At 35.0% G+C, this 24,848-nt stretch overlaps 1 protein-coding gene across 8 annotated transcripts in view; it reads left to right on the forward strand.

Annotated features, from left to right (window-relative positions):
• The window catches only part of RFX3 (regulatory factor X3), a 294,873-nt gene that overhangs the window by 107,018 nt on the left and 163,007 nt on the right, over window positions 1-24,848 (forward strand). For all 8 annotated transcript variants that reach the window (XM_089913244.1, XM_089913246.1, XM_022573601.3 and 5 more), the window contains one exon: window positions 24,177-24,301. In XM_089913244.1, coding sequence (XP_089769370.1) covers window positions 24,177-24,301 — 125 coding nt within the window. The remainder of the gene's footprint in view (window positions 1-24,176; window positions 24,302-24,848) is intronic.

The raw sequence follows: 24,848 nt of genomic DNA on the forward strand, positions 1-24,848 counted from the left end.
GCTTTATAACAAGGTGAATCAGTTATACATATGTTCCCATATCTCTTCCCTCTTGCGGCTCACTCCCTCCCACCCTCCCTATCCCAGCCCTCTAGGTGGTCACAAACCACCTAGCTGATCTCCTTGTGCTATGCGGCTGCTTCCCACTAGCTATCTATTTTATGTTTGGTAGTGTATATATGTCCATGCCACTCTCTCACTTTGTCCCAGCTTACCCTTCCCCCCTCCCCATATCCTCAAGTCCATGCTCTAGTAGGTCTGTGTCTTTATTCCCGTCTTACCCCTAGGTTCTTCATGACCTTTTTTAAATTTTTCTTATGTTAGCATACAGTATTTGTTTTTCTCTTTCTGACTTACTTCACTCTGTATGACAGACTCTAGGTCCATCCACCTCACTACAGATAACTCCATTTCGTTTCTTTTTATGGCTGAGTAATATTCCATTGTACATATGTGCCACATCTTCTTTATCCATTCATCTGTTGATGGACACGTAGGTTGCTTCCATGTCCTGGCTATTGTAAATAGAGCTGCAATGAACATTTTGGTACATGACTCTTTTTGAATTATGGTTTTCTCAGGGTATATGCCCAGTAGTGGGATTGCTGGGTCATATGGTAGTTCTATTTGTAGTTTTTTAAGGAACCTCCATACTGTTCTCCATAGTGGCTATATCAATGTACATTCCCACCAACAGTGCAAGAGGGTTCCCTTTTCTCCACACCCTCTCCAGCATTTATTGTTTCTAGATTTTTTGATGATGGCCATTCTGACTGGTGTGAGATGATATCTCACTGTAGTTTTGATTTGCATTCCTCTAATGATTAGAGCTAATCAATGAATTTGGTAAAGTAGCAGGATACAAAATTAATGCACAGAAATCTCTGGCATTCTTATACACTAATGATGAAAAATCTGAAAGTGAAATTAAGAAAACACTCCCATTTACCACTGCAACAAAAAGAATAAAATACCTAGGAATAAACCTACCTAAGGAGACAAAAGACCTGTATGCAGAAAATTATAAGACACTGATGAAAGAAATTAAAGATGATACAAATAGATGGAGAGATATACCATGTTCTTGAATTGGAAGAATCAACATTGTGAAAATGACTCTACTACCCAAAGCAATCTACAGATTCAATGCAATCCCTATCAAACTACCACTGGCATTTTTCACAGAACTAGAACAAAAAATTTCACAATTTGTATAGAAACACAAAAGACCCCGAATAACCAAAGCAACCTTGAGAACGAAAAATGGAGCTGGAGGAATCAGGCTCCCTGACTTCAGACTATACTACAAAGCTACAGTAATCAAGACAGCATGGTACTGGCACAAAAATAAATATAGATCAATGGAACAGGATAGAAAGGCAGAGATAAACCCATGCACATATGGTCACCTTATCGTTGATAAAGGAGGCAAGAATATACAGTGGAGAAAAGACAGCCTCTTCAATAAGTGGTGCTGGGAAGGCTGGACAGGTACATGTAAAAGTATGAAATTAGAACACTCCATAACACCATACACAAAAATAAACTCAAGATGGATTAAAGACCTAAATGTAAGGCCAGACACTATCAAACTCTTAGAGGAAAACATAGGCAGAACACTCTATGACATAAATCACAGCAAGATCCTTTTTACCCCACCTCCTAGAGAAATGGAAATAAAAACAAAAATAAACAAATGGCACCTATGAAACTTCAAAGCTTTTGCACAGCAAAGGAAACCATAAACAAGACCAAAAGACAACCCTCAGAATGGGAGAAAATTTTTGCAAATGAAGCAACTGACAAAGGATTAATCTCCAAAATTTACAAGCAGCTCATGCAGCTCAATAACAAAAAAACAAACAACCCAATCCAGAAGTGGGCAGAAGACCTAAATAGACATTTCTCCAAAGAAGATATACAGATTGCCAACAAACACATGAAAGAATGCTCAACATCATTAATCATTAGCGAAATGCAAATCAAAACTACAATGAGATATCATCTCACACCGGTTAGGTAAGTATTTGATGATGATAATAGTTGATGACCTCGAACAGCCTTCAAAGCCATCTTAGACTTCTTTCTTTGCTCTGGGCTTCTGTCTTTAGGTTTCTGTTATCTTCTTGGTAGGCATTATGCTCAGTGAACCATAGAATGTTCCATTAATACTCTACTTGTACATGAGTGTTTTCCTGGCCTCGATCCTTCTCCCAGTGATGAAAGCTACTGGTTGATAATAGTTACAAAAAGTTTGAGGAAGGCAGCCCACATGCCGAGAGTTTTAATCTACATCTGGGTGGCTGAAGGATGGATAGAGGCTGAGAGGCAGCTCGAAGGACAAGCAGCACCGTAGGCATCCACATGCTTTCTGCATCATCCAGCTATTCTCACTCACTGCTTTTCTGTGCCATCGTGAGAAGCTTCCTCATAATTTTGAGTGTGAAGAAAAAGTGCCTGTGTGGTATGAGGAGAGGAGAAAGGTGGTTTACAAATGCTAAGGTTATCGGTGAAATTTTAGTTTTGTTATTAAAGGTATAGAAAGTCTTCTCACCTACTTCTCAAAACAGTAGAAGAGAATAAGTCAGACTTTATTTGATATCTTATTACCATATTGATTCAGGCACATGCTCATTCAGCCCAGCTGAGGAGGCTTTGGTGTCATCGTCAGAAAGACGAAGCACCTATTATAAATAGTAGTTGTTATTAAAACATGAAAATTTGGAGCTACTTAGTAAAAATATACCTGTTTTACCTGATTCTGTAGAACACATAAGAGACACATGAAATTAATTAAGAAAAAAAAACTTGTCCTTTTGATATTTGGAAGAAATTATAAAGTATAATTATATCAATTTGGTATTCTTTACAATTTGATAGTACAGCATCTATTTTTGTGCTTTTAGTAATATATGCAGCGTTGAAAGCATTGAAGTTGCATAAAGTAAAAAATGTGAAATGTGTTCCACATTTATTTTGTTTTTACCAAATGGAATTTGTTCAAATAATACACTGCTGAATGCTGCCTTTTATCCATTTTAAAACAAACTTAGAAATGAATGTTTTGTCATTTTAAAAATATAATATTTAAATCCATAAATTCTAGTTGAATGGAGCCCATTAGAAGGAATAGATGAAGGCAACAGGATAGCCCTTATGTGTAACTTTAGTATCATCTCATATGTTGATAGTATTACATTTGTTGGTTGGTCCAAAAACACTCCATGTAATAATTTTTCATTGGATCATTGTCTCTTGCCTTGAAAAGAAATTGCCCCAGCTTTGTTTTGACATTGGCTTTCAATTAACTTCTGAGCTTTTTTTTTTAACACTTATGAATTGGAAGCAACCCATTTTTCTGTGCTGATATCCTATTTCAATTGATGTCACCTAATTAAAAATAAAGTCATTGTCTTGACTAATAAGCCTCAGGTAATTATAAGTCAGTACTATATAATAATAGTTGTCATTTATTGAGCTCTTACTATGCATCAGGCACTATTTGAAGCCCACAGAAGCTGTTAGCTTATTGAATCCTTATCACTTTGGGAGGTAGGAACTTATTCTCATTTTACGGTTTATTCCTGTTTTACAGTTGAAAAAACTGAGGCAAGGGTGGTTAAATAACTGGCTTGATATCATGGTTACTAGTTGTGGTAAAGCCAGAGTATGAATTCAGGCAATGTGGACTGAGAATTTAGTACCCTTAATTATTATACTGTGTGTGCAAATATAGAAAATTTACATATAAAACACAAAATACATTAATCAGACATAGGCACAGAAATGTGCACATCTGTTTTATGAAACCTTTATCTGCTTTTATTAGATGAAAATAGGCATTTAAAGTATTCAGACATTTGTGTAATGTAGCTACTAGCAGAGACTGCTCATTTTAAAGTATTTACTATTATAAACCCTATTAAACAAATTGTGTGCTCTTCCTGGAACCATTTCCTGTATAAATTTTGTGAATTTACACATTTTAGAAAGATTTCTAAAATCCTTCCAGTTTCAATATTTTATGAGTTCATTATCCTCGTTCTTTTATTCTTAATTCCTGGTTTTGCTTACTTGAAAATCTGACGATTGATTGATTTAACTCTTTTTTCCTTCACTCATATTTATTGAGGGCGTAAGTCATCTCATAAATGTTGTATTTTCATTTTCATTCAGTTCAAAATACTTCTAATTTGCCTTTTTATTTCTTCTTGGACCCATGGGTTATTTAGAAATATATTACTTAGTTTCAAAGTATTTGGTGTTTTTCCTAATATTTTTGTTATTGATTCTAATTCTGTTGTGATCAGGCAACTTAACTTTCTAAGATTTGAATCCTTTGAAATGTACAGAGACTTGTTTTGTGATCAGAAGATAGTCTGCCTTGTTGATTGTTCTGTATGTACTTGAGAAGGATGTATATTCTGCTATTGGGTGGAGTGTTCTATAAATGTCAGTTAGGTCAAGTTGCTTGATGGTGTTGTTCAAGTTTTCTATATCCTTACTGATTTTCTGTCTACTTGTTATATCAAGAATTGAAGGATGGGTTTTTAAATTTCCATCTATGATAGTAGTGCATTTTACTATTTTTTGTTTTTCAGTTCGGTCAGGTTTGGTTTGTGTGTTTTGATGTTCTGATAATAGGTGCATAAACATTTAGCATTGTATCAGTAAGTTCTCTTGATGAATTGATTCCTTTATCATTATGAAATGTCCCTGTTTATTCCTGGTAATATTTCCTGCTTTGAAATCTACTTTGTGTGGTGTTGATATAGCATTGTATATCTTTTTCAGTCCTTACTTTTAACCTATCTGTGACATTATATTTAAAATGGATTTCTTATAAAGAACATTTAGCTTGGTCTTTGTTCGTTAAATGATTTGACAATCTCTACCTTTCCATTGGTGTGCTTAAAGTACACTTTATGTGATTATTGATAGGTTAGGTTTGAATCTACTATGTTGCTATTGTTTTTCTATTTGTCCTAGCTAATCTTTGGTTTCTTTTTCTTCTTTTCTTGCTTTGTTTTGGATTACTTGAGTAATTTTATGATTCCATCTTATCTTTTTTATTGGCTATTGCCATACCTCTTTGTTTTATACTTTCAGTGGTTACTGTATGGCTTACAGTATGTAAACTTCCTTAACTTGTCATACTGTACCATCATGTAATATTATACCACCTCCTGTACAGTATAAGAAAAGCCAGTGGTTCTCAGCAGCAGCTGGGGCAATGGGTTGGAGGACCATACTGGAATCATGTTTGGTGCATATGTGAGGACTTTGAAAAGTGCCTCACTTCAGATGCCCTCCTACTGGCTTGTTGCTCCTCCCATAAGAACATTAATAACACCCTTCCTTTTTGTGGATGAACAAAATGAGGCTCAGTTTAAAGTGACTGCAGTAAATGGCAAAAAGAGGCCCAACATAGCATAATGTAAGGAATAGTGGTCTTGAAGTCAGCTAGACCTAGATTTGAATTCTAGCACTATTGCTTGCTAGATATATGACCCTGGATGTGTTATTTAACCACTCTAATTTTTATGCCCTAAAATATAGATAATAATCACCTCATAGCGTTGTTGTCCTATGTGCTCATATAATATTTGTTTTCTATCTTGATTGTCAAAATTAAATGGAATAGCATTTATAAAGTACCTAGTTAATTAAATTGCTTGGCACACTGGAGGACTTCAAATATACTTGCCATATAAGGATCATGGAAGTTATTGCCTGACTCCGAAGTAAGTGCTTTTAGTTTACTTTCACAGTCAAGTATCTCTTCAAACTTTATTCTGTCCTTTAGACCTGGAAACATTTGTTATGTGTGTCAGGGAAGATAAAGTTAATGTAGATGAGGTTACCATGAATGGGTGTGATAATTAAACCAAATAGGTTCAGAGTTCAGGGGAGATCTAAGTTGTGAATAAAGCTTCAGGAAGGCTAGAGGCTAGGGCAATCAGAGACATTGGCCTCTAAATCCTAGCAGTGGACAGAGAGAGGTGTGGTATCAGAGAGAATATCATCTTGCGTCTCATTGTACAGCATTTGCAAAGAGGCAGTTCCTATTAGAATTTAGGTCGATGAGAAGAAGAAGGACAGTAGATTTGAAAGTCATCATAATATACAAGTGGATATTAAGGCTGCAATATTATTCAGGGGACAGTGTGTGCATAGTGGAACACAGAAGGACAAGAATGTATCTTCAGGGAATAGTCTTTGTTAGAGAATAAAAGAGGAGGCAGCCAGGAAAGTTAAGGCTTCCCTAATCTTGCCATTTTTCCAGTATCTAAAGGTCACCTACATTCTACAAGTGAATTTTGAATTTATGGTGCACATAGGTTGTGAGCATAATTTATTAGTTTATTACTGTACCTATTAAAATGATATATGTGCTTTTTTGGTAAAACCCCAAATATTTCTGGGGGACTTTCAAACTGGCATGTGTAATGAACACTAAAGAAGGCCATGATGTTTTTAAATTTTTCACTGACTTTGCAGGACCATGATTTTATTCTTAAGAGTGCCATTCTCATAACAGTGAAAATTTCTAATGTGAAACCCAAATTTTGTTTCTATTAACTTGGAATATGAAAAACAAGCAAAAAATTTCAAGCAGACTGGAGTATGGCAAGAACATAGATTTTATAGTCAGATGGAGTTCCATGTGGGTCCTGGTGTCTTTTATTGGTGGTAAAACTTTGAAAAAGTATTTCTGGACCTCAGTGTCCATTTTTATAAAGTAGAGAACAACATACATTTTTACAAGGTTGTAATGAGAATTAAAGTATTAAATTTAGTGGTAGGCACTCAATTATAAATGGTGGCTTTTTTTAAAAAAATTGAATATAACTGAGGAGCTGAGTTTGGAAGAGAGCAATTCTGATTTTTTGGTAGAATCTTTTGGGTACAAAACACCAGCCTTAACTTTCTTCATGTTATCTAGGTGGAGGGTATAATTTTTTTTCTGTTTCCTGATTTATTACTTAGTATTCATCCTCCCACTGAGATACCATGCAACAAAGCTTAAAAGGTTTTTCACTTGCAGCCTTACTCACAGTTGCCGGGAGAACTGCTGTATTACAGAACTTAGCTTATGTTTGTTCCAACTATCTTGACTCTAAAGGTGTTAAAAAGCAGTGAGCTAGTAGGTTAAATTCCACGTTCAGGAAGCACTGGTTTCTTGTCTTCAAAGCAAGGAGAAAAGGAAGCAGGGACGAATTCTTCAAAAAATAGTGTCCAGTCTCTGCAGTAGATAATTTTTTTCTATTGAGGTGGGTTTTTTCCCCCCTCAAGTTAAACCTATACATAAAAAAAGCATAATCTAAATGCTGAACGTGGGCCATTTAAAAATAAAATAGAAGGAAAAGAGTTCACTTCTGAGCAAATCAAAAACTATAATAAAATATCCCTAAAATATTAATTTAACTCATGTATAAAAATAACTTGATTATATAGTCTTGGGAAGGAACATAAATCACTTAAATTATGAACTGTTAATTATTGTTGAGTGTTATTCATAATATTTAACAAAATAATTTGGGGGTAAATTGAGTACACTTAAAAAGTTCTGCTTGCTGTGTGTTATGTTTTGCTTTAACAAATATTTTAATAATGTTCTAAGAATAGGTAGATGTTGGGCAAGTTCTCTTTAGGAGAACAGGTTGTAACTGAAAAAAAATTAGATGTTGCTATAAAGTGACAAAGTTTGTAGAAACTTATGTATTCTATGTATTTCCCAAGGAAAGAGCTTTTTGGATTTTTTGTTTTTTCTTGTTAAACGGAGATAAATTTTCATGTATATAAAGCCTGTGCTTTAAGAACCAACTTAAGATGTGCCATTTTTAGATTCATCAATATACAACACATTGGAATCTTATTTTTTGATTGCTCTGTTATCTTTGTTGATTTTTATTCAACTCATATTAAACAATAAATAGATTTTTAGCATTGGTGGTAGCTTTATTAATATTCAATTTGGAAGAAAAATGAATTTAACACTAGAATTGCCAGCAACGATAAGTTAAAAAGTAAGAAATTTGTAATTTTTTCTTGGAAGTTCAAATATAGTCATACATTTCCCTCTCTTTGTAAAAATAACTTTGTAATGGGGTTGGCATGAGTAAAAAATGGACAGCCTCCTGTGTTTTGGAACCAGGTGATAGCTTTTGTTGCAGTCGTGTTGCATCTCTGGAAGCCACCTCAGGGACTTGGGTTTCAGTGACTTACATGGGTTTGGAGCAACAGCTGTTGAACTTCAGAAATGTCAGCTTTACCCTTTGCACCTTTCTTTTATGACTTTTTACTCAATATTTTTACCCTAAGAAAATGGTATTTTTGTTTAGAGTCTTCTCAGGAAGAAAAAAAGCAAAATGAATTAATAAATATTGCCTTATTCAGTTGTTGGAAGCCTTTGCTTCTACTGCTAATTACTATTTATATACTTAAAAACAAAAATAAAGTGGAGTTACCTTGAAATCACCTTAAGAGCTAAATTCTATAATTCATAATATCCCTGGTCAAGTGGTATGGTAGAGCTTCATTGTGGAGAGTGAAACAGAGAGACCATGGCTTAGACTATGACTCAAGGCCTTACCTTGAAGGGCCTGTCTGACCTTAGAGTTCTCTGAGCCTACATTGCTCTAAACATAACCACTTAAAGTGGTACAATGGGACTAGTGTTGACTGTTATGGTCTTATTATAAAGTGGTTCTACTGTAGTCTGGAAAGTACAAGCCAGGAATATTCAGCACTGGTGATCTAATTTCACTGTAAGCTTTGTTTTGAGATACCAAATACTTTGGACATGTGTCTTATCTGTAAGTACTGAAAAATAGTTTAGCTGTTATTTTTGATGTCTATAATGATTGAAATGATGTGACTAAGATCAAGCCTCTGGAAAATGTCAAAATTAGTTGTTAAGATGTACAAGGACAATTTCAAAAAAAAAATGATTGACGTAATTAAGCTACATTGCTGACTCAGATTTAGAGCAATTGGGAGGCGTCAGTTATTGTATGGCTACTATTTAACTATGGGCCTAACTAGGTCCTTATACTTGGGAGGGTAGAGCAGAATGGGTAAAAGGGAAAGAGGCAAGGGAGAAAAGACAAGGAGAAAGGGACATGGGGAGAGAGGGAAAGGAAAAGAAAGGGTGAGGAAGAATGATTGTTTCATTAGCCTACATTAAAAAAAATTCTGTTGTCTTAATGAAAAAAAATATATCATTCAGTGTTGAGTAAACCTTGTAAGGAAAGAGAATGGAGTTTTCATTGTAAATAACCTTTCAGTTGCACTGAGAAAAAAACCATCCTTGTAAATCCGGTTTGTATGAAAAATGACTCCGCAGAACCATGAGAAGTAATCAGCCCATATTTGTATATGGTTTTGAATATAATATGTACGTATTAGCTTACTATTTTGGTACAACAAGAAAATCATTTATATCACCTTCATAAGAAAGGTGACATAAAAAAATGCAGTTTTTGAGCAGGTTATATTGGGAGGTGTTTGCTTTCACCCAGCTTTAATGTCCTTCGATATTGCAGAAGTACTGCTGTGTAAATTAGTTGTGGACAGTTTATGAGGTCATAAAAACCAACAGGATGTATCAAAATGTACTTTACTCAGTATGTGAGTAAAGAATTCAAGCAATATGGTTGGTTTTGGAGTTACATTTGTACAAAACAATTTTAAAATTTTTTTAAAAGAAAGCATGAACATAATATGTAAAGAAGTAATTGCAAAACATTTTAACATGAATAAATACTACAAGTTGTGGAAAGCTTGTAAACCTGCCATCTAAAACTGATTACTCTTATGAGCATTTCTTGCTGTTTGACAGTGGAAAGTGCACCTTGTAAAAGCTGTTACACAAGCCATTACATTTAAAAGGTTTCCGTCTCACACCCCAAAATTACAGTTATTTGCTGCAAGTGAAAATTCAGAATTTGTTCCTTGTTTATTTTGATGGCAATTACCGTGGTGTTGAATTTTGTTTCTCCCCCTTCTTCCTGGAAAACTAGAAATTAGCCTTTATTGGTTTCCTTATTTCAGTGTAAACGCAGTTAGTCAGTTTGTGTATTGTAGGTTACATACAGAGATATTGTAATAATAAAATTCAGAGCCTAAAACACTCAGATACTCCATGTAATAATACAATAGCGAGCGTAGGTCACCAAGATGCTCCATGTATCTGAGAAAAAAACAATTTTGCAAGATGATTCAGAGTCTCTACAGAATATAACATCCAGTGAACCATTTTAGTTGGTATCTCTATACACACACGAAGTTTGCCTTACTTGAAATCTTGTTAAATATCCTGAAAGAGTACCTTAATCATTTATGTGAGAAAGAAACTTGAAAATGTCTGAGACCCTCTTATTTTGGGGTTTCATTCTCCATGTCACGAGTATTTCTTTCACTGTGTAATAAGCAGTTTGAGCTTTTGGCAGGCCTTCCTACTTCTTTTTGAGTGCCTTCCTTCTTTCTTCTCTTATACACCATAGTCTGTTACAAAGAGCTATTAACTGGGAATTGGGAATTCTGAGTTCTAATGCCAACTCTGATACTAATGGATCCATTTGATTTATTGGTCTCAGATTCTCTGTGAAATGGGGACCTGAACTAGATCTCCTGGATACTTTTTAAGTTTAAATGCTGTGATTTGAGAAGTAGGGCATTTATCTGAAAACCTGTTACACCCCCTTCCCCAATTATTTTTACTGAGTGATCATTTACTGAATGGATATTTCTCCTAAAAGCAGTTTGCTGAAACATAAATTCACTGAGTGGCAATTTTGTTAAGTTTACCAAGTACTCTGATTTATTAGTTGCCTAAAACTAGTTTTCCAAATTATCAACTGCCTAAAGTATGTTTCTATTAACTACATATAACATTTATCACAAATCACACTGCATTAGTCACAAAATCTTTTGAAATTTTTGGTGGGAAGTATTAATTAGTTTTAATTTGGTTTTAATTTTTCCACAGCAATTTCACCACAGACATTTTGCAACAGAAATATTTATCAGTACAGCCCAGCTGAGTGCCAAATTTGTCATTGATATTTTATATACGGAATTCTTTACAGTTGCTTAAAAGTGAAGCTATATATTTATTCAGTTGTAGTGGTTAACAAATGTGTGAATTAAGAGAAGTATAGAATGCATTTAATGGGTGAAAAATGTGTTAAAAGAAATAAACCTTCCCTGCTCTCATTTATAAACTCCATGACATTCAAGACATGCACAGCCCTTTAATTTAAAATAAATGCTCATTCTCAAAAGTCATTGGCCCAGAAAATGGTGAAATTCCAGAATATAGTTATGGGTAGACTATAGTGTGCTGGCTCGTAGCAAAATTTCAGATAAATTTAAACTTTGAATTCATCAATGTGAGTGTCAAAGAAATCTTCAAAGGCCCTGTAAAACTTTTATTCAATACAAATTATGTCCACAGGATAAATGGTTAAAAGAAACAAATTTTGAATGAATTGGTCAATTTGTCAAATTGGCCATTAGGCAAAATGATCCTTAGCAAGTTGATTTTTGGAAAAGTAAACTTAGTGTTATCATACCCCCATCACCATCTCTACCAAGGTACTACCAAGTAGTACCAAGTACTACTGCCTTTAGAATTAGAGTGTTTTTTCCTCAGCCATGCCCTATAGCCAAAGTTGGAACTATTTGGAAGGTCTTCTGCCTCTGTGTGTATATGCATGTGTGTAATGTACTTACTATGTGTCCAGCATAACTTTTGATGCTAAATATCCATATTGTGTGTGTGTGTGTGTGTGTGTGTGTGTAGCACGCACACGCGTGCCATGGCCACCACAACACAGGCTTTCTGAGACATTGAAGAAGTACAATAAAATGTCTGGGTGAGAACTGAGAAATTTTTATTTTTATCTGCTCTTATGCTGACCATAGCAAAATATGTCCCATATGAATATTTGACTGAAGTAACAAAACAAATAATCAATGTATATGATGAATCACTTGGCATATGCCAAGGAAAGGTGGTCCTGTGCTCAAGCAGGAATAGAGATGTTAGCTGGACTAGAGGACTATTCTAGAACATTGGTATGGGGCTTAGTATTTCTGAACACTGCCTTTGGCCTGTAACCTTCCTTAAAACTCTGTTTGCTTTCCATTACTACCCTTGATTGCAGTGCCATTAGGTAGTAGCGTTAAATATATTTTTCTTGGACTTGCTGAAGGTCATTTGTGAATGTAAAGATTAGGGAACAACAACTCCTGGCACTTGTGCCAAAGACCTTTTGGTTTCACCAAAAATCAGTTTTTTTGTGAATTAACTAGTTGAGACAGTCCCTTCTTTTGGCATCTAAGAAGCTGCAGCCAGTCATTCTTACTAATTTAGAAGTGGAATTGATGGTGGGCACCTGGGAGCTCAACTCTTAAGATTTAAAAAAGAAGATATTGTACTTTTTTTGAACATTTTCTGAGCCCTGATTCAAATTCCAACAAGCCTATTTGTGTTAATGCTTCAGCAGAAGTGATATAGAACGCACGACTCAGCATTTTTATTAGTGTTTGCCGAGATATACAAAATAGAATAGACAGCCATCTTGTCAGGTACTCAGCATTGCTGGAAATGAAATTAATGTTTTTTGGAGGATAACATATGGAACATTAGTAACTGGGTTAACAAATTACAGCATGTCCAACTTCTATACTGTAGAAGATTAAAAATATGGAAAAGACTGCTATTTAGACAGGACTACATAGTAGTTGGTCTGTAGAACATTTAAATTATCATATTATAAGCCTAATACAGCATATTGCTAGGTTAAAAAAAGAAAGAAAGAAAAAACAATTTTTGCTACCGGAACCTAATAGATGGTATGGTATATTCAACTCCTCACTCTGCCCATTTCTAGCTATGTGACCTTGGGGCTCATAGAGTTATTTAAGCTTTGGGCCTAAGTTTTATCATCCATAAAAGTGGGATAATAATAGTACCTACCTCACAGGATTTCTGGTTAGATTAAATAAAGCATGTAAAATCCTTATATAAATGTGTTAACTAATTTTAACTAGAGGATTCTTGAAATACCCTTTTTTTGTGAAAAGTTTCAATGACTGTTAAGAGAACATAGAAGAATGTCAGTTGAATGTTGCCAAGCTCAAATAAATTTCAAGTTGTTAATTAATGATGAAGTTAGAACAATTACTATTAGGCTAATTACTTATTCTTAGCATTTCAGCTATGAAAATTAAAGATCTCTGAGTGCTTCTGTCTCATAAAAACAAAGGAAGCATACCAGGCTGATTTTTCTAAGATGACATGATTAGAGCATTGGATCTGAATCCACAATTCAGTGAATCAGGTGTACTTATTAAAATAGTAATTGATGTGTCAGGAGGTTCAGAGCAATAGCTGAAGACTTAATTTGCTTATTTGAGTTTATTTAATCCTTATCTTGTTTCTTTATAAAAAAATTATACACAAAATCTGTTAAGGCTTACAAATATTAGAATATGGGGGTTGTTATAAAATTTTGCCATAATGGGAATTGAAAGTGAAGTCACATTAGAAAATTAAGAGAAAACATTCTTAATGAATAAATTGATTGGAACTGGCTCTAGTAGAAAACTATTTTTACACAATTTTTAAGTGTTAAATGCATCTGATATAGCATACTTTAATAGTAATGTTTCAGCAGGGTCTTAAACTCATCCTCTTTGTAGATTCATCTGTTCATTCAACAAATTGAAGATCCTCTGTGTGTTAGGCACTGTTGCATATTTGTAGGTGAAAAAGATAAGCATGGCCCATGTGCTCAGGGTGTTTATAATCTGGTTGGAGAGACAGTTACACTACAATATGATAATTGCTGCTGGCTGAGTAAAAATAAGATGCTGTAGGAACACTCAGACAAACACCAGACCCAGACTTATTTAGAAGCAGGGCGGGGCAGGGAGAGGGAAGAGTGGTGGTGGTTTGGGAGACTATCTGGGGGAAGTGGAATTTATCCTGAGATCTGAAAGATGAAGAGGAGAAGAGGTGGGAAGGAAAAATTGTTTGAGTCAGCGGGAACTTCTTGTTTCTCATCCATTAAAGTGGGATTGGGGAACTTCCCCTTCTAGGATTGGGCAACTGAGAGTAGTTCCATATGGCTGGATTGTATATAGTACTTTTTGGAAAATGGTAGGCAGGAGCTATATTCTAAAGAGCCTTAAAAGCCCTGTTGAGGGCTTTGCAGTTTATCCTGAGGACACTGGGAACCTGTTGTAGGGAGTGGCCTCAACTCTTTGGAGCCAGAGAGATGAAGATATGTGAATAGATTTTTAGAGAGATTAGGCAGCAGAAGCATTGGCCTCAGTGATTGACTAGATTTGGGAATTGAGAGGAGAAAGTTTGGTGATAAAAGAAATGATAGGACAGTTACTTTTAATGTATTTTAAGGGGTAAAGGAAGAGTTCTCCTCTCTCTTTTAGCCCCCTTGGAAGACCATCAAAGGTTAGGAGGGGGAGGAAGTGTGGAAATAAAACTTATTATGTGAAATTTCACACTTACATAAAACATTACATAATGAGAGTAGCTTTTAATAATAAAGAACGTATAGGTGATTTTAAGCATATTAATAATCCTAGCTAAGGGGTATTAATCATAGATTTATGAGATAGCCTAAGATAACCCACTTGAGAAGGAACTATTGTTTTTGGAGCCAAGGAAACGCTTTAGAGTGAGTTGGAAGGACAGCCATGTTCAGAGTGCATCATCAATTCCATAAAAGAAGCTCCGAAGGAAGTGTTTTTGGTTCAGTGTAATTGACTTATTTCAAGTTTTACTGATTTTTAGAGAGAAATAAATTTTCTGTTAAGTTTGAGAATGCACAGAGTTAGCTAGACTCTTCAATCTGTTTTAATTTTCATCTTTTAGCCAAACTTTTTTTCCAAGTGTCTACATATTCATTTTATAATGAAAGTGTAAAAATTTCACTTGATTAATAGCATTATGTTTTAGAGCAATTATTTCCAGAATTTATGTATGTGTGAATATATAGATTTTTTTTTTCAAGTCCACCCACTCCCATGTTCACTACATTTGCCAAAAAAATGGAAGTAATGAGAATTCAGTTCTTTAAGATACTGTACATTCAAAGTGGGGTATATTATTTCCATTATTAGCAATGTTATTATACAGTATTATTTTCCCCTTTTAGATGTGTTGATCTCTTTGAGCCTGTCATTGGAATAGTTAGGAACTGCAAAAGGCTCTGTTCTTTACTCTTATAAAAAGAAAAAGAAATAAGATAGAAAAAAACAGAAAAATTTTTTACGTGGGGAAGAGAATCCAAGAAGAAAGTTGTTATTGGAGCCTTTTTTGGTGTGAAGAAAATTAAGAACTCGTGTTTTACTTCATTCCCTGTAAAATCCAAAGAAAACCCTGCTTGGAAACATTACCTACTTGTTTTCTTTTGTGGCTCTTTAAGTAATGCTGCCTTTTAAGCCAATCTTTGCCCTCTCTTTGCAAAAAATAGTATGGATACTTCCATGTGTGTGGCTAAGACCCCACTAGTAAGTGTAGAGGAAAAAAGATAAAACTTGTGTGTAAAGTTTAGGGTATGTAGAAAGAATAAACAGATGTTACTAGGGCTCGTTTAAAAAGGGGGTACCTGTTTCCTTGGTGGAACTAAACACTTAGATTCACCACCTATATCCTCTTCCAGTTTGAGATCTATGGAAGAGGCGCCACTGCTCTTATGAGTTTGAATACAAGGGAGCAGAATTGAAATTCATGTCTTTATTCTAGATTGGACAATAGGTTCTGGCGAGTGTCATAAGGAAAGGATCATATTTGACATTTGGGAATGTGTATTACTGTAGATTTCCTTCTTTCAGCAGAAAATGACACAGATCGTGGAACTAGCAATGAGTGGCTCTGTAGATAAAATCCCCAGATAAATTTTTTAAATAGACTATTCCATTAGAAACATTGAAAATGTTGTGTTTTAGAGCCCTTTGAGAGTTTTGAGCCACACAGTGGGAAGGGAGACAGAGCTCTTACCCAGCTACTGAACAGATCAAATACTATACAGGTACTTTGGGGATTAAAAGGGCTGTTTTACAGAATCTAAGACTGACTTTTGGGGATGGCTCCAGGGTGAGATGGGTCTCTGGAGCTCATGTTGTTTTTGACCAGCAAGCCCAAGGTTAGCTTGAGGCCACCCAAAGTTATGATCATTGGTTTGGGAAGGCCCATATTTCAGGAGTCCTTAGGAGTTACACTGATGTTACTGTATACCCTTAAGAATTTTACCAAATCATGCAATTTTATATCTGTGAATAAAATTACACTGTAGGCTGCATATTATTTGGCAACCTGCTTTTTATGCTTACAATATTATGAACATCTTTCCATGCTGACTTTTATAGATCTGTATAGTATTCCGCTCTAAGGATATAGAATTTATTAGGGATAATTATAGGGATATAGTTTATTAGTTCCCCAATTACAGACATTTCAGTTGCTTATTATTGGCTGTCATAAGTAATACTTGAGTGAACATCTTTGTGTGTGTGTATAATATTATGTATAGGTACTAAATGGACCCTCATTTGACTTTATTTTTAAGACAAATTTAAATTCTTGAAAATAAATGAATCTCATATTATTTCCTCTTCCTTCCATAAAATATTCTGTGAACACAAGGTTAGTGCAGATCTCTTTTAACCCATGATATGCTTTTCTGTATCATAAGCATTATAGCTTTGATGGCATCATAATGATCACATACTAGGTACAGTACGTATTTGCCATTCACGTGATATTTGTGTCTGTTTGTTCAAATTTAGAATCCTTTCTTAGTGCCCAAAGTCTCTATAGACTACTTTATTTCTTTTAAAGTTGATTTCACTAAAATAGCCTCACTGCTGTTGCTGTTTGTGTAGCCGACTAGGATCCAGTGTCAGGGTGCCATTATTGGAGTGAGACAGACCTGGGCTTGAATCCTGGCTTTATCTCTTAATAGTTCTGTGATCCTGGGCAAGTTACTTAGTCTCTAAACCTTACTTTTCTCTGCTATAAAATGGGAATATCTACTTCATGGTTGAAATTAGGGTTAAATGTATGCAAAGACGTAAAGCATCTATCACATAGTAAATGCTCAGTATATGGTAGCTATTCTTATTACTATAATGAAATGATTGATTTATGATAAAATGCTCTTTGTTCATCATTTTTCAGTTCTAGGTGCTATTATCATTAAATACTCCATCTCATAGGTTCTGGTCACTGTCAGGATTGGATTGACGAATAGTAAGAAACATTTATAGGTTTGCCTCATAGATTTTGGTAAGAATCTTTCTGAATGTTACATCATTTTGTTCTCAGACTCTTCTTCCAGTAAGCAAAATGTAGGATACTCAGAAATTTTTGTTTGTTGGTTTTCTTTTTCTTTTCCTTTAGCTTTTATGTGAGCACTCCCAGTTTTTAGCTTATGTCATCTAGGTGAGACCAGTTTGCCTATTAATTCATGAATGTGAGTGAGAGACAATGCCAGGATGGCATCAGCAATAGACTGGACAAGCACCTGGTGGTCTTTTCCCCAGAATTACTTCTGTGCCTGATAACAGCTTCTCTTGATGACTAGAAACAACACATAACAAAATTCTTACATCATTTCAGCAGTGTGGCTTCAGTAATATGTTAATAGATTGTTTTATTTTTTAATTAATTCATTAAGATAAAAACGGTTAAAGTAATTTGATTTGTCTTCTCCAAAGAAACAGTTTTTCATTATCTATTCTGAGTCAAAGGAAGAATTAGTTAAGAAAAAACCTTTGTGTGAAAAAAGTTACCCAGGCAACCTGTATATGTTACTAGTGTGCTGATTAATCATCGCCAACATTAATCTCTGTCATCAGTTATCACAGGAAGATGACTGCCGAACAGTCTACACTATTATCATTCCATCATTTTTCTGCAGATCAGTTTAGTATAAAAGATTAATTGTACATAGTCGGGAGGATTACAACATCAGACCTAAATAAAGAAGCAGAGCTTTTATAATATAGAAAATCATGAATTTTCCTTTTACATCTCTTCAGTTACCTGATACATTGATTTGATAAAGCCCTGTGTTTTACAATGAATAAACTTTTCACAGAGGTATATTTTAAGTAAAAAAGGCTGACTGTAGTTTATAGCTTAACCAGTTTCTTTCATTTGTACTCGGTGAAGTGGAAAAAAAGCAAAGTCATAGAGTTTTACATTTGTAGGTAAATTAATCAGGTCAATATATTTTTGTCAATTTCAAAAAACTTATCACATTATTTTTAACCATATATATATAAATTCTAGTATGCCCCATTATTTTACATTATATTGTTGACTTTGAAAGATGCTTAATATTCTTAATTTTTTTCTAAAGAATTAGAATAATCTTAATATTTTCATCATCTACTCCAGAATAGTCAGAAATGTATACATTTCATCCTGATTTTATGTTCAGGAAAGTACATATCAGCTATTTTTTCCAAAAACCATGACTTATTTTAGTTGTCTAATTTTAATAAATAGAGGTTTCAATTGCTGTGAGTATTATATATGCTAGTATTTATTTTCTAACATTTATTCAAGAATGCTGATGCTTAATCAGAGTATTAGTAATAAAATCTTATGCTGTAAAACTTCTATTATGATTTGGGATCTTTCTCTGTGAAAGCACACTGATGTTAAACTCCTTGTGTATTTTAAAAGTAGTAATTTTAGATTATGACCATTTTTTTCTGTAAATAGCGTTCCTCTGCTCTTAACGTTGAACCAGGTTTCTAAGTAAATAATTTATTCTTTAATGTCACATTTTAGGTGTGATTTATTTTCACTATACAAATAAGTGACTATCATAATAATACTGGTTAATTTGGTTCAAATAGGAATTGGAATTACCATCTTTTGTTTTTCTGTACTAAGGAAAAAGGAAGGAAGTTCTCTGTTGTACTTGAAAATTAAATTACAGGTTTTTATTTTCTATACTGGATTAAAACCTGTTACATTCCTCAGTGTAAAAAAACAATATAGTCAGTCAGTGGAGTGGAACCAAACTTTGCAGACTTTGCTTTTTTTTAGAAAGCAAATTATTTCAGGAAGAAAAACCCCAATAAAAATTAGATGATACTACCTATGATTAAGCGAGCCCAGTTATATAGTTCTGTTTGATAAGTAATTGATTAGGTCAGACTATTTAAGCATTTAATCTGGCATGTACAGTGTGTGATGAAAGGAATCCAGCTGTGAATTTGAGTGTATTAAATAATCTTCAGGAAGTTTCACAAAGAACATTTGAATGCCTTGAAACTTGCAATAATGCATGTTTGTTCCAAACACATTTGCTTTGCCTAGGTTTTGCCCATCAGGTTGAAGAAACGGTAATCTTTTTGCATTCAGCAGCTGGGTTTTTGCAATATTCTTTTCCTTCTTCTAGGGGTTAATTAGCCTTCTTTCAAAACGTGGCCTATTTAGCTGTAGATTCGCATGATTCAGCCAGAGCTGGCTATACAAAGCAGAACCGTTAACAGGCGGGTGTGTCCAACTGCTTAATTAGCCAGAATAAAAAGGTCCTTTGTCAAACAAGCATCTGTTGCTCTTGACATACCTGACAGCCACATTAGGCAAGGATGACTAGACTGAAATCGTGCATGTCTCTCCTGCAAGAATATACAACTCATTTACATATAGGCTGCATCATGGACAAACTGCAGGGGTTTATTTAGCTTATCAAAATGGATTAATGTGACTGCATTTGTGGCTGATAAACAAATATCACTTGAAAGGAGGCTGTGAAGGAACTAAACTAACCAAATTACTCCCAAACATAAACAAAGCACCAGAAACCACTGCTAGATGAATGGGAGCACCTCACATGTACACACAAACCTTTATACTGGCTCTAAAACAAAACCTACAAATGAAGCATGCTAAGACACTGCCCTCATGTGATGATCCCTGCTTTGAAGAAATTTTGGAAAGCTACCAGAATACTCTAAGTGTGTCAGTGGGTTTAAATGATCTGTTTAGGAATATTTGGCAGGAAGGTTACACTCCTCAACATGCTTTAACATTCAAATTGATCTGCTATTAATCAGGTCTTTGGAATTAATCAGTTAAAATGCCTCTGGAAAAGATACTTACTAGTTGGGTTTTATTATGGCCTCAGTAGAAAGAGAGAGGATACTTGCTAATTTCAATGTCAGAGAGAGAAGAGATGTCTCACTGTTGTTATTCGAAGTGTAGATCAAATAGGATAGATTGAGAATCCCAAAGATTTGCTGTTCAGGCCAACAATCTCTAGCTTTCCATTTGGAAGCCTTTCATCATGATTTTGCAAAGTAATATACATAGTGGTAACATCATGGGCTTTAGAGTCAGGCAAACCTGGATTTGAATTTAGGCTCTTACTCTTACCATCTGTGTGGCTTTTAGCAAGTTATTTAATCCGTTTCTGCTTCAGTTTCCTCATTCGTTAAGTGGAAATAACAACATTTCCATTATGGTTTTTTTTGAGGATTAAATGAAAAGATGTATTTCAAGCACTTAGCATATTGTGTGGCACCTGGAAAAGACTTGTTAAATGAGAGACCTAATTATGGTTATGACTTTTTTTTTTGTTATGACTTTTAGCCAGCCTCTGGCAGGCATGTGATTGAGATCCTCTCAAGGCCTGAGGCCTAGGTAAAGAGAGCCTTTACTTCAAACCTGAGGAAGACAATGAAATCAGAGGAGAAGGAAGTTGTGTCTATTAAGGAAAGATGGAGACCAAACTGAGAGGCTACGTTCTTATCCCAATTGGCATGACCCTGTAATCCGGGGGCCAAGGAGATTGGATGATGAGCAGTAACTTGGAACTAAACAAGTTGTTCTGGGACAATTGTTGGTTGTTCTGGATTAGGCTTTCTGTGCTGGTTTTAATGTGGTATGTACATAGAGCCAGAGGTTGGATGGAAAATTCTCTGTGACTCTCTAAGTTATATAAGCCATCATTTTCTATCCATCTGCTTTTCCCCACTCTATTCTGTAAAGGTTGCTCCTATTAAATAGTTGGGATCTTTTTCCTCCTTTCTGATTCTAAAAGTTCACCAGTTTGCTTTTCTTTACTCCCTTCACTTCTGTCTATTCAGTATCTCTGATGAAACTCAAGACTTTAGTCTGGTAGTTTAGTGCATGCGCTTTAGTGTTATGTCCAGACCCTCTTTTCCCACTTTCCTACTTCCCACAGTTTGACCTTGGTTAAGCGACTTAACATCTCTGGGCCTCAGTTGACAATCTGTAAAATGAGGAAGATCTTAGTTCCGATCATCTAGTTACACATTTCTATTAGTAAAGTAGTCAAAGCTTAGGTATTGCTCTTATGCCTCAAATGCCTATAAAGTGAATATGTATTGTCATATAAATAATTTGCGTATAAAACACATAATATGGGCTCACCTTTTCTAGATTTTCAGATTTTTCACGAGAATCTGGAAATTTGGTTTTTAACACAAAATCTTCTGGTTTTTAAGGGTTGACGATTAAAAATTTTAATTTGTAGTTACTCTGTGCCAAAGCCTATCGATCGAGTCTAATATGGTCCATAGGAAGCCAGTTTCCAAATCTATGCCTTTTATCTTCAGATAAGCCCTCTCGGGTGATTTATTGAGGAATTGCTTTAAAAGTACATTTAATTTTTTAGACATTCATTATGTATATTCTTATGTGTATTTGGTCTAAAACAGTGGATGTCATATTATGGGTCATATACCAAAAAAGGTGTGTAGGCTGGTCTGCAGTACAGACCCCTGGACACACGAGAGAGCCTCGATAAAGTTCTCAGCCAACCCTGGGATAAACAGGAGGGTGTTTTAGTATGAGTGACTTAACTGTAAGAATCTCATCCACCCCTTGACTGAACAGCTTAAACAAGAACCCATAATTGGCAACTCTGTGTTCTTCATTTGTGTACTAAACTGACAAAGGCCTGTCTTGGAGTTGGGAAGAGAAGCTAAGAAAAACTCACTGAAGATGATATGTAAAATCTGGTTCGGTCCTCATTCCCTGCAGAAAGGCATCACCTCATTCTCAGTAATAGCCCTCTGCTGTAGCACAAATGGCATCAATTGTCTATAAGCATAACATGTAATGAACCGAAGGACACTGGCATTTGCTTTCTTTTGGGGGAGGGTAGTTTTTTCCCTCTACAATGGAATAAAGAAGAAGAGGCACAGATAGGGTTCCTATTGTGTGTATCCCCTCTCCCAATTTCGAGAACTGTTAGTCCTCCAGTAATCCTAATTAGGCAAGACTTTTATATAGTGAATACTGTCATTTTCAAACATTTTCAGGCATATCCGTGGTCTTAATACTAGTACAAAGGGCTGTGTGTGTGTGTGTGTGTGTGTGTGTGTGTGTGTCTTTGGAGATCAGTGCTACATTTTTTATTAATTAGCCACCATCTTGAGAGATTTCACATAAAAATCTTCTTTTGGAAAATTGGAAAAACTGGCAGCTACAGTTTAGCCTTCCCATAAATTAGCAATTTCCTTGAGCTAAACATTAGCTGGCCCAAATAAATGGGGTGGTAGCCACAGTCTCCATCACTTCCCTTGTTTTTTAAGCCCCTAGCTACCTTCAGTCTTTGTGCCTGAGGTTCCTCATCTGTAAATGTAGATTATAATCATACAAACCACATTGGGTTGTTACATGGAGTGATTTATTTATGAATTAACATGTAAAGCATTTAGAAGAGGACATAGCATGTGTTAAATACTCTATCGATGTTAGCTTTACTGCTGTATATTTTGTATGCTCTAAGTTTTATTGTGCTGCTTTAGGGGTTTGACTAACAAAGGAATAAGAATAGTCAATCACGTAAAGTGATACCAATGTCAAGGTCTAGAAAGTAAAGAAAGCATAGATTGAAAAGACCTAGTCCTTTCTCTAGTCCTGTCACCTTGAGTGAGTCTCTTAACCTCTCTGGGCTTTAGTTTTCTCATTTATGAAATAAGTGTAGATTAGATATCTTCAGAGGTATGTTTCTAAAATTGAATGAGATGATAGAAAAGGTTTGGGGAAAAAATTGGAAGAGGTCATGCTGTGACAAAAGATGTTGAGAGGGGTTAATTTTCTGCTTGAAAGACCTGAATACTCTTTCAGAATTTTCTTAGGGAAAATTAATGTTCACCATACTGTTCACAGATTTAAACCATGATACAGTATTTTTCTTAGGCTACCAATTAAATATTGTTTTTCCCCCCAGGATCCCTGCTCAGTAGCAAAGAAATTAACATTTATTATATTGACTGCATAAGTAACAAAAGGGAATATCAAGGTCTAAGAAACCATACTTGTTAGAGTGCACACTGTAAAATTTAATCCTGTGTTAGTAGAACAGGCATATGAGAACTGAAAAATGTACCATGTTGAACTGTGAATGAGAGAAGGTAAAATCTCATGTCTTTGTTTACAAATCTCACTTATACAATAGTGATCCTTCTTACCTTTCAAAATATTAAACATTATTGCTGTTTGGCTATCTTTGGGTAGAGTATAATTAAACTTTAATTTTAGTACCATATCATCTCACAGCCAAGAAAATTAGTGAGCTTGATCCTTTGGCTAAATTTAGGGTATATCAGTTGGTTTTTGGATATACATTAATTTTTAAAAATCAGTGAATAGTAAGTTTGAAAGTTGGAAAGGACCTTAGAAACAATTTATTCTAAATTGTACACCTCCAGTGACGTCCTGTAGTTTATAATAGTGTCTAGAAAGTACAGTTTATGACGTATTTGCATCCAGTTAGGATTTGTGTTCTGAGAATTGTGTCTTGACATAATTTATAATATGACTAGTTTATATTGTGCTTGAAACAATTTATAACAGATGAGGCCTAAGGAAGGTAGATTTCAATGAAGTTCAACCTTTATAGCCTCAAAATAAGAGGTACTAATGGAGATTTTTTAAATGTAGATTAGTAATTGTCTATATTTATTTTAAAAGTGGGCAACATGACTCTAAACATGCGTGGAATATCATGAGTATGTCGGGTGGAGTAAGAGGTATTCTGGGAGTGGAAAGTTCGTCTCAGTATAGGATATTAAGAACAAATGTAATGCAGCTAGTCATATAAGGAGAGCATTTTAAACTTTCTTTCTATTTTAATAAATTTCAGAGACCATCATGCAGACATCAGAGACCGGGTCGGACACAGGTTCGACAGTGACTTTACAGACATCTGTGGCTAGTCAAGCAGCAGTGCCTACACAGGTGGTACAGCAAGTACCAGTACAACAACAGGTAAGGAGCTGCTGTTCCCAGAGAAGATGCTGTGCCTTTCCTTGTGCTGCCTCTCCAACATAGCTGTGTCTAAAAAATGATTCAGATAATACCTTCTGGCACAATGGATGCCCAAATAGGCCTCGTTCGATTCTTAGATTAAGTCAGCAAATGTTTCTTGAGCATTTCCTGGATGTGCCACGTTCTTTCTGTGCTAGGCTGTAGGGATAAAAAGATAAATACTCAAACTATAACCCTTATTCCAAAAGAGCCTCTTAAGTCCTAAAGAGAGCATTTGTTTCTAACTTGGCCACCCTAACTGGGTTTTCTTCTCCTCTTCTCCCCTCCTTATTCTTTATCACATCTTCCTATCTCTTTCGTATTGAAATGTTGGCAATCATATTTTTATATAATTGGCTCACAGTAGTACTTAATAAAGGAGAGGATGTGTGTACCTTACAGGCAGGGATTTTGCCTTTGTGACATTTTGGAAAGTGCTTGGGCGTTATGGTGACTGATAAATAGTGTTTAATGAAAATTAAATTATCTTAAAGGTCTGAAAATCTGA

The sequence above is a fragment of the Delphinapterus leucas genome, chromosome 6 (genome assembly GCF_059928025.1).
Source record: "Delphinapterus leucas isolate spDelLeu-1000000601 "Yukka" chromosome 6, BTC_Dleu_Yukka2, whole genome shotgun sequence".
In the NCBI taxonomy this organism is placed as follows: domain Eukaryota; kingdom Metazoa; phylum Chordata; class Mammalia; order Artiodactyla; family Monodontidae; genus Delphinapterus; species Delphinapterus leucas.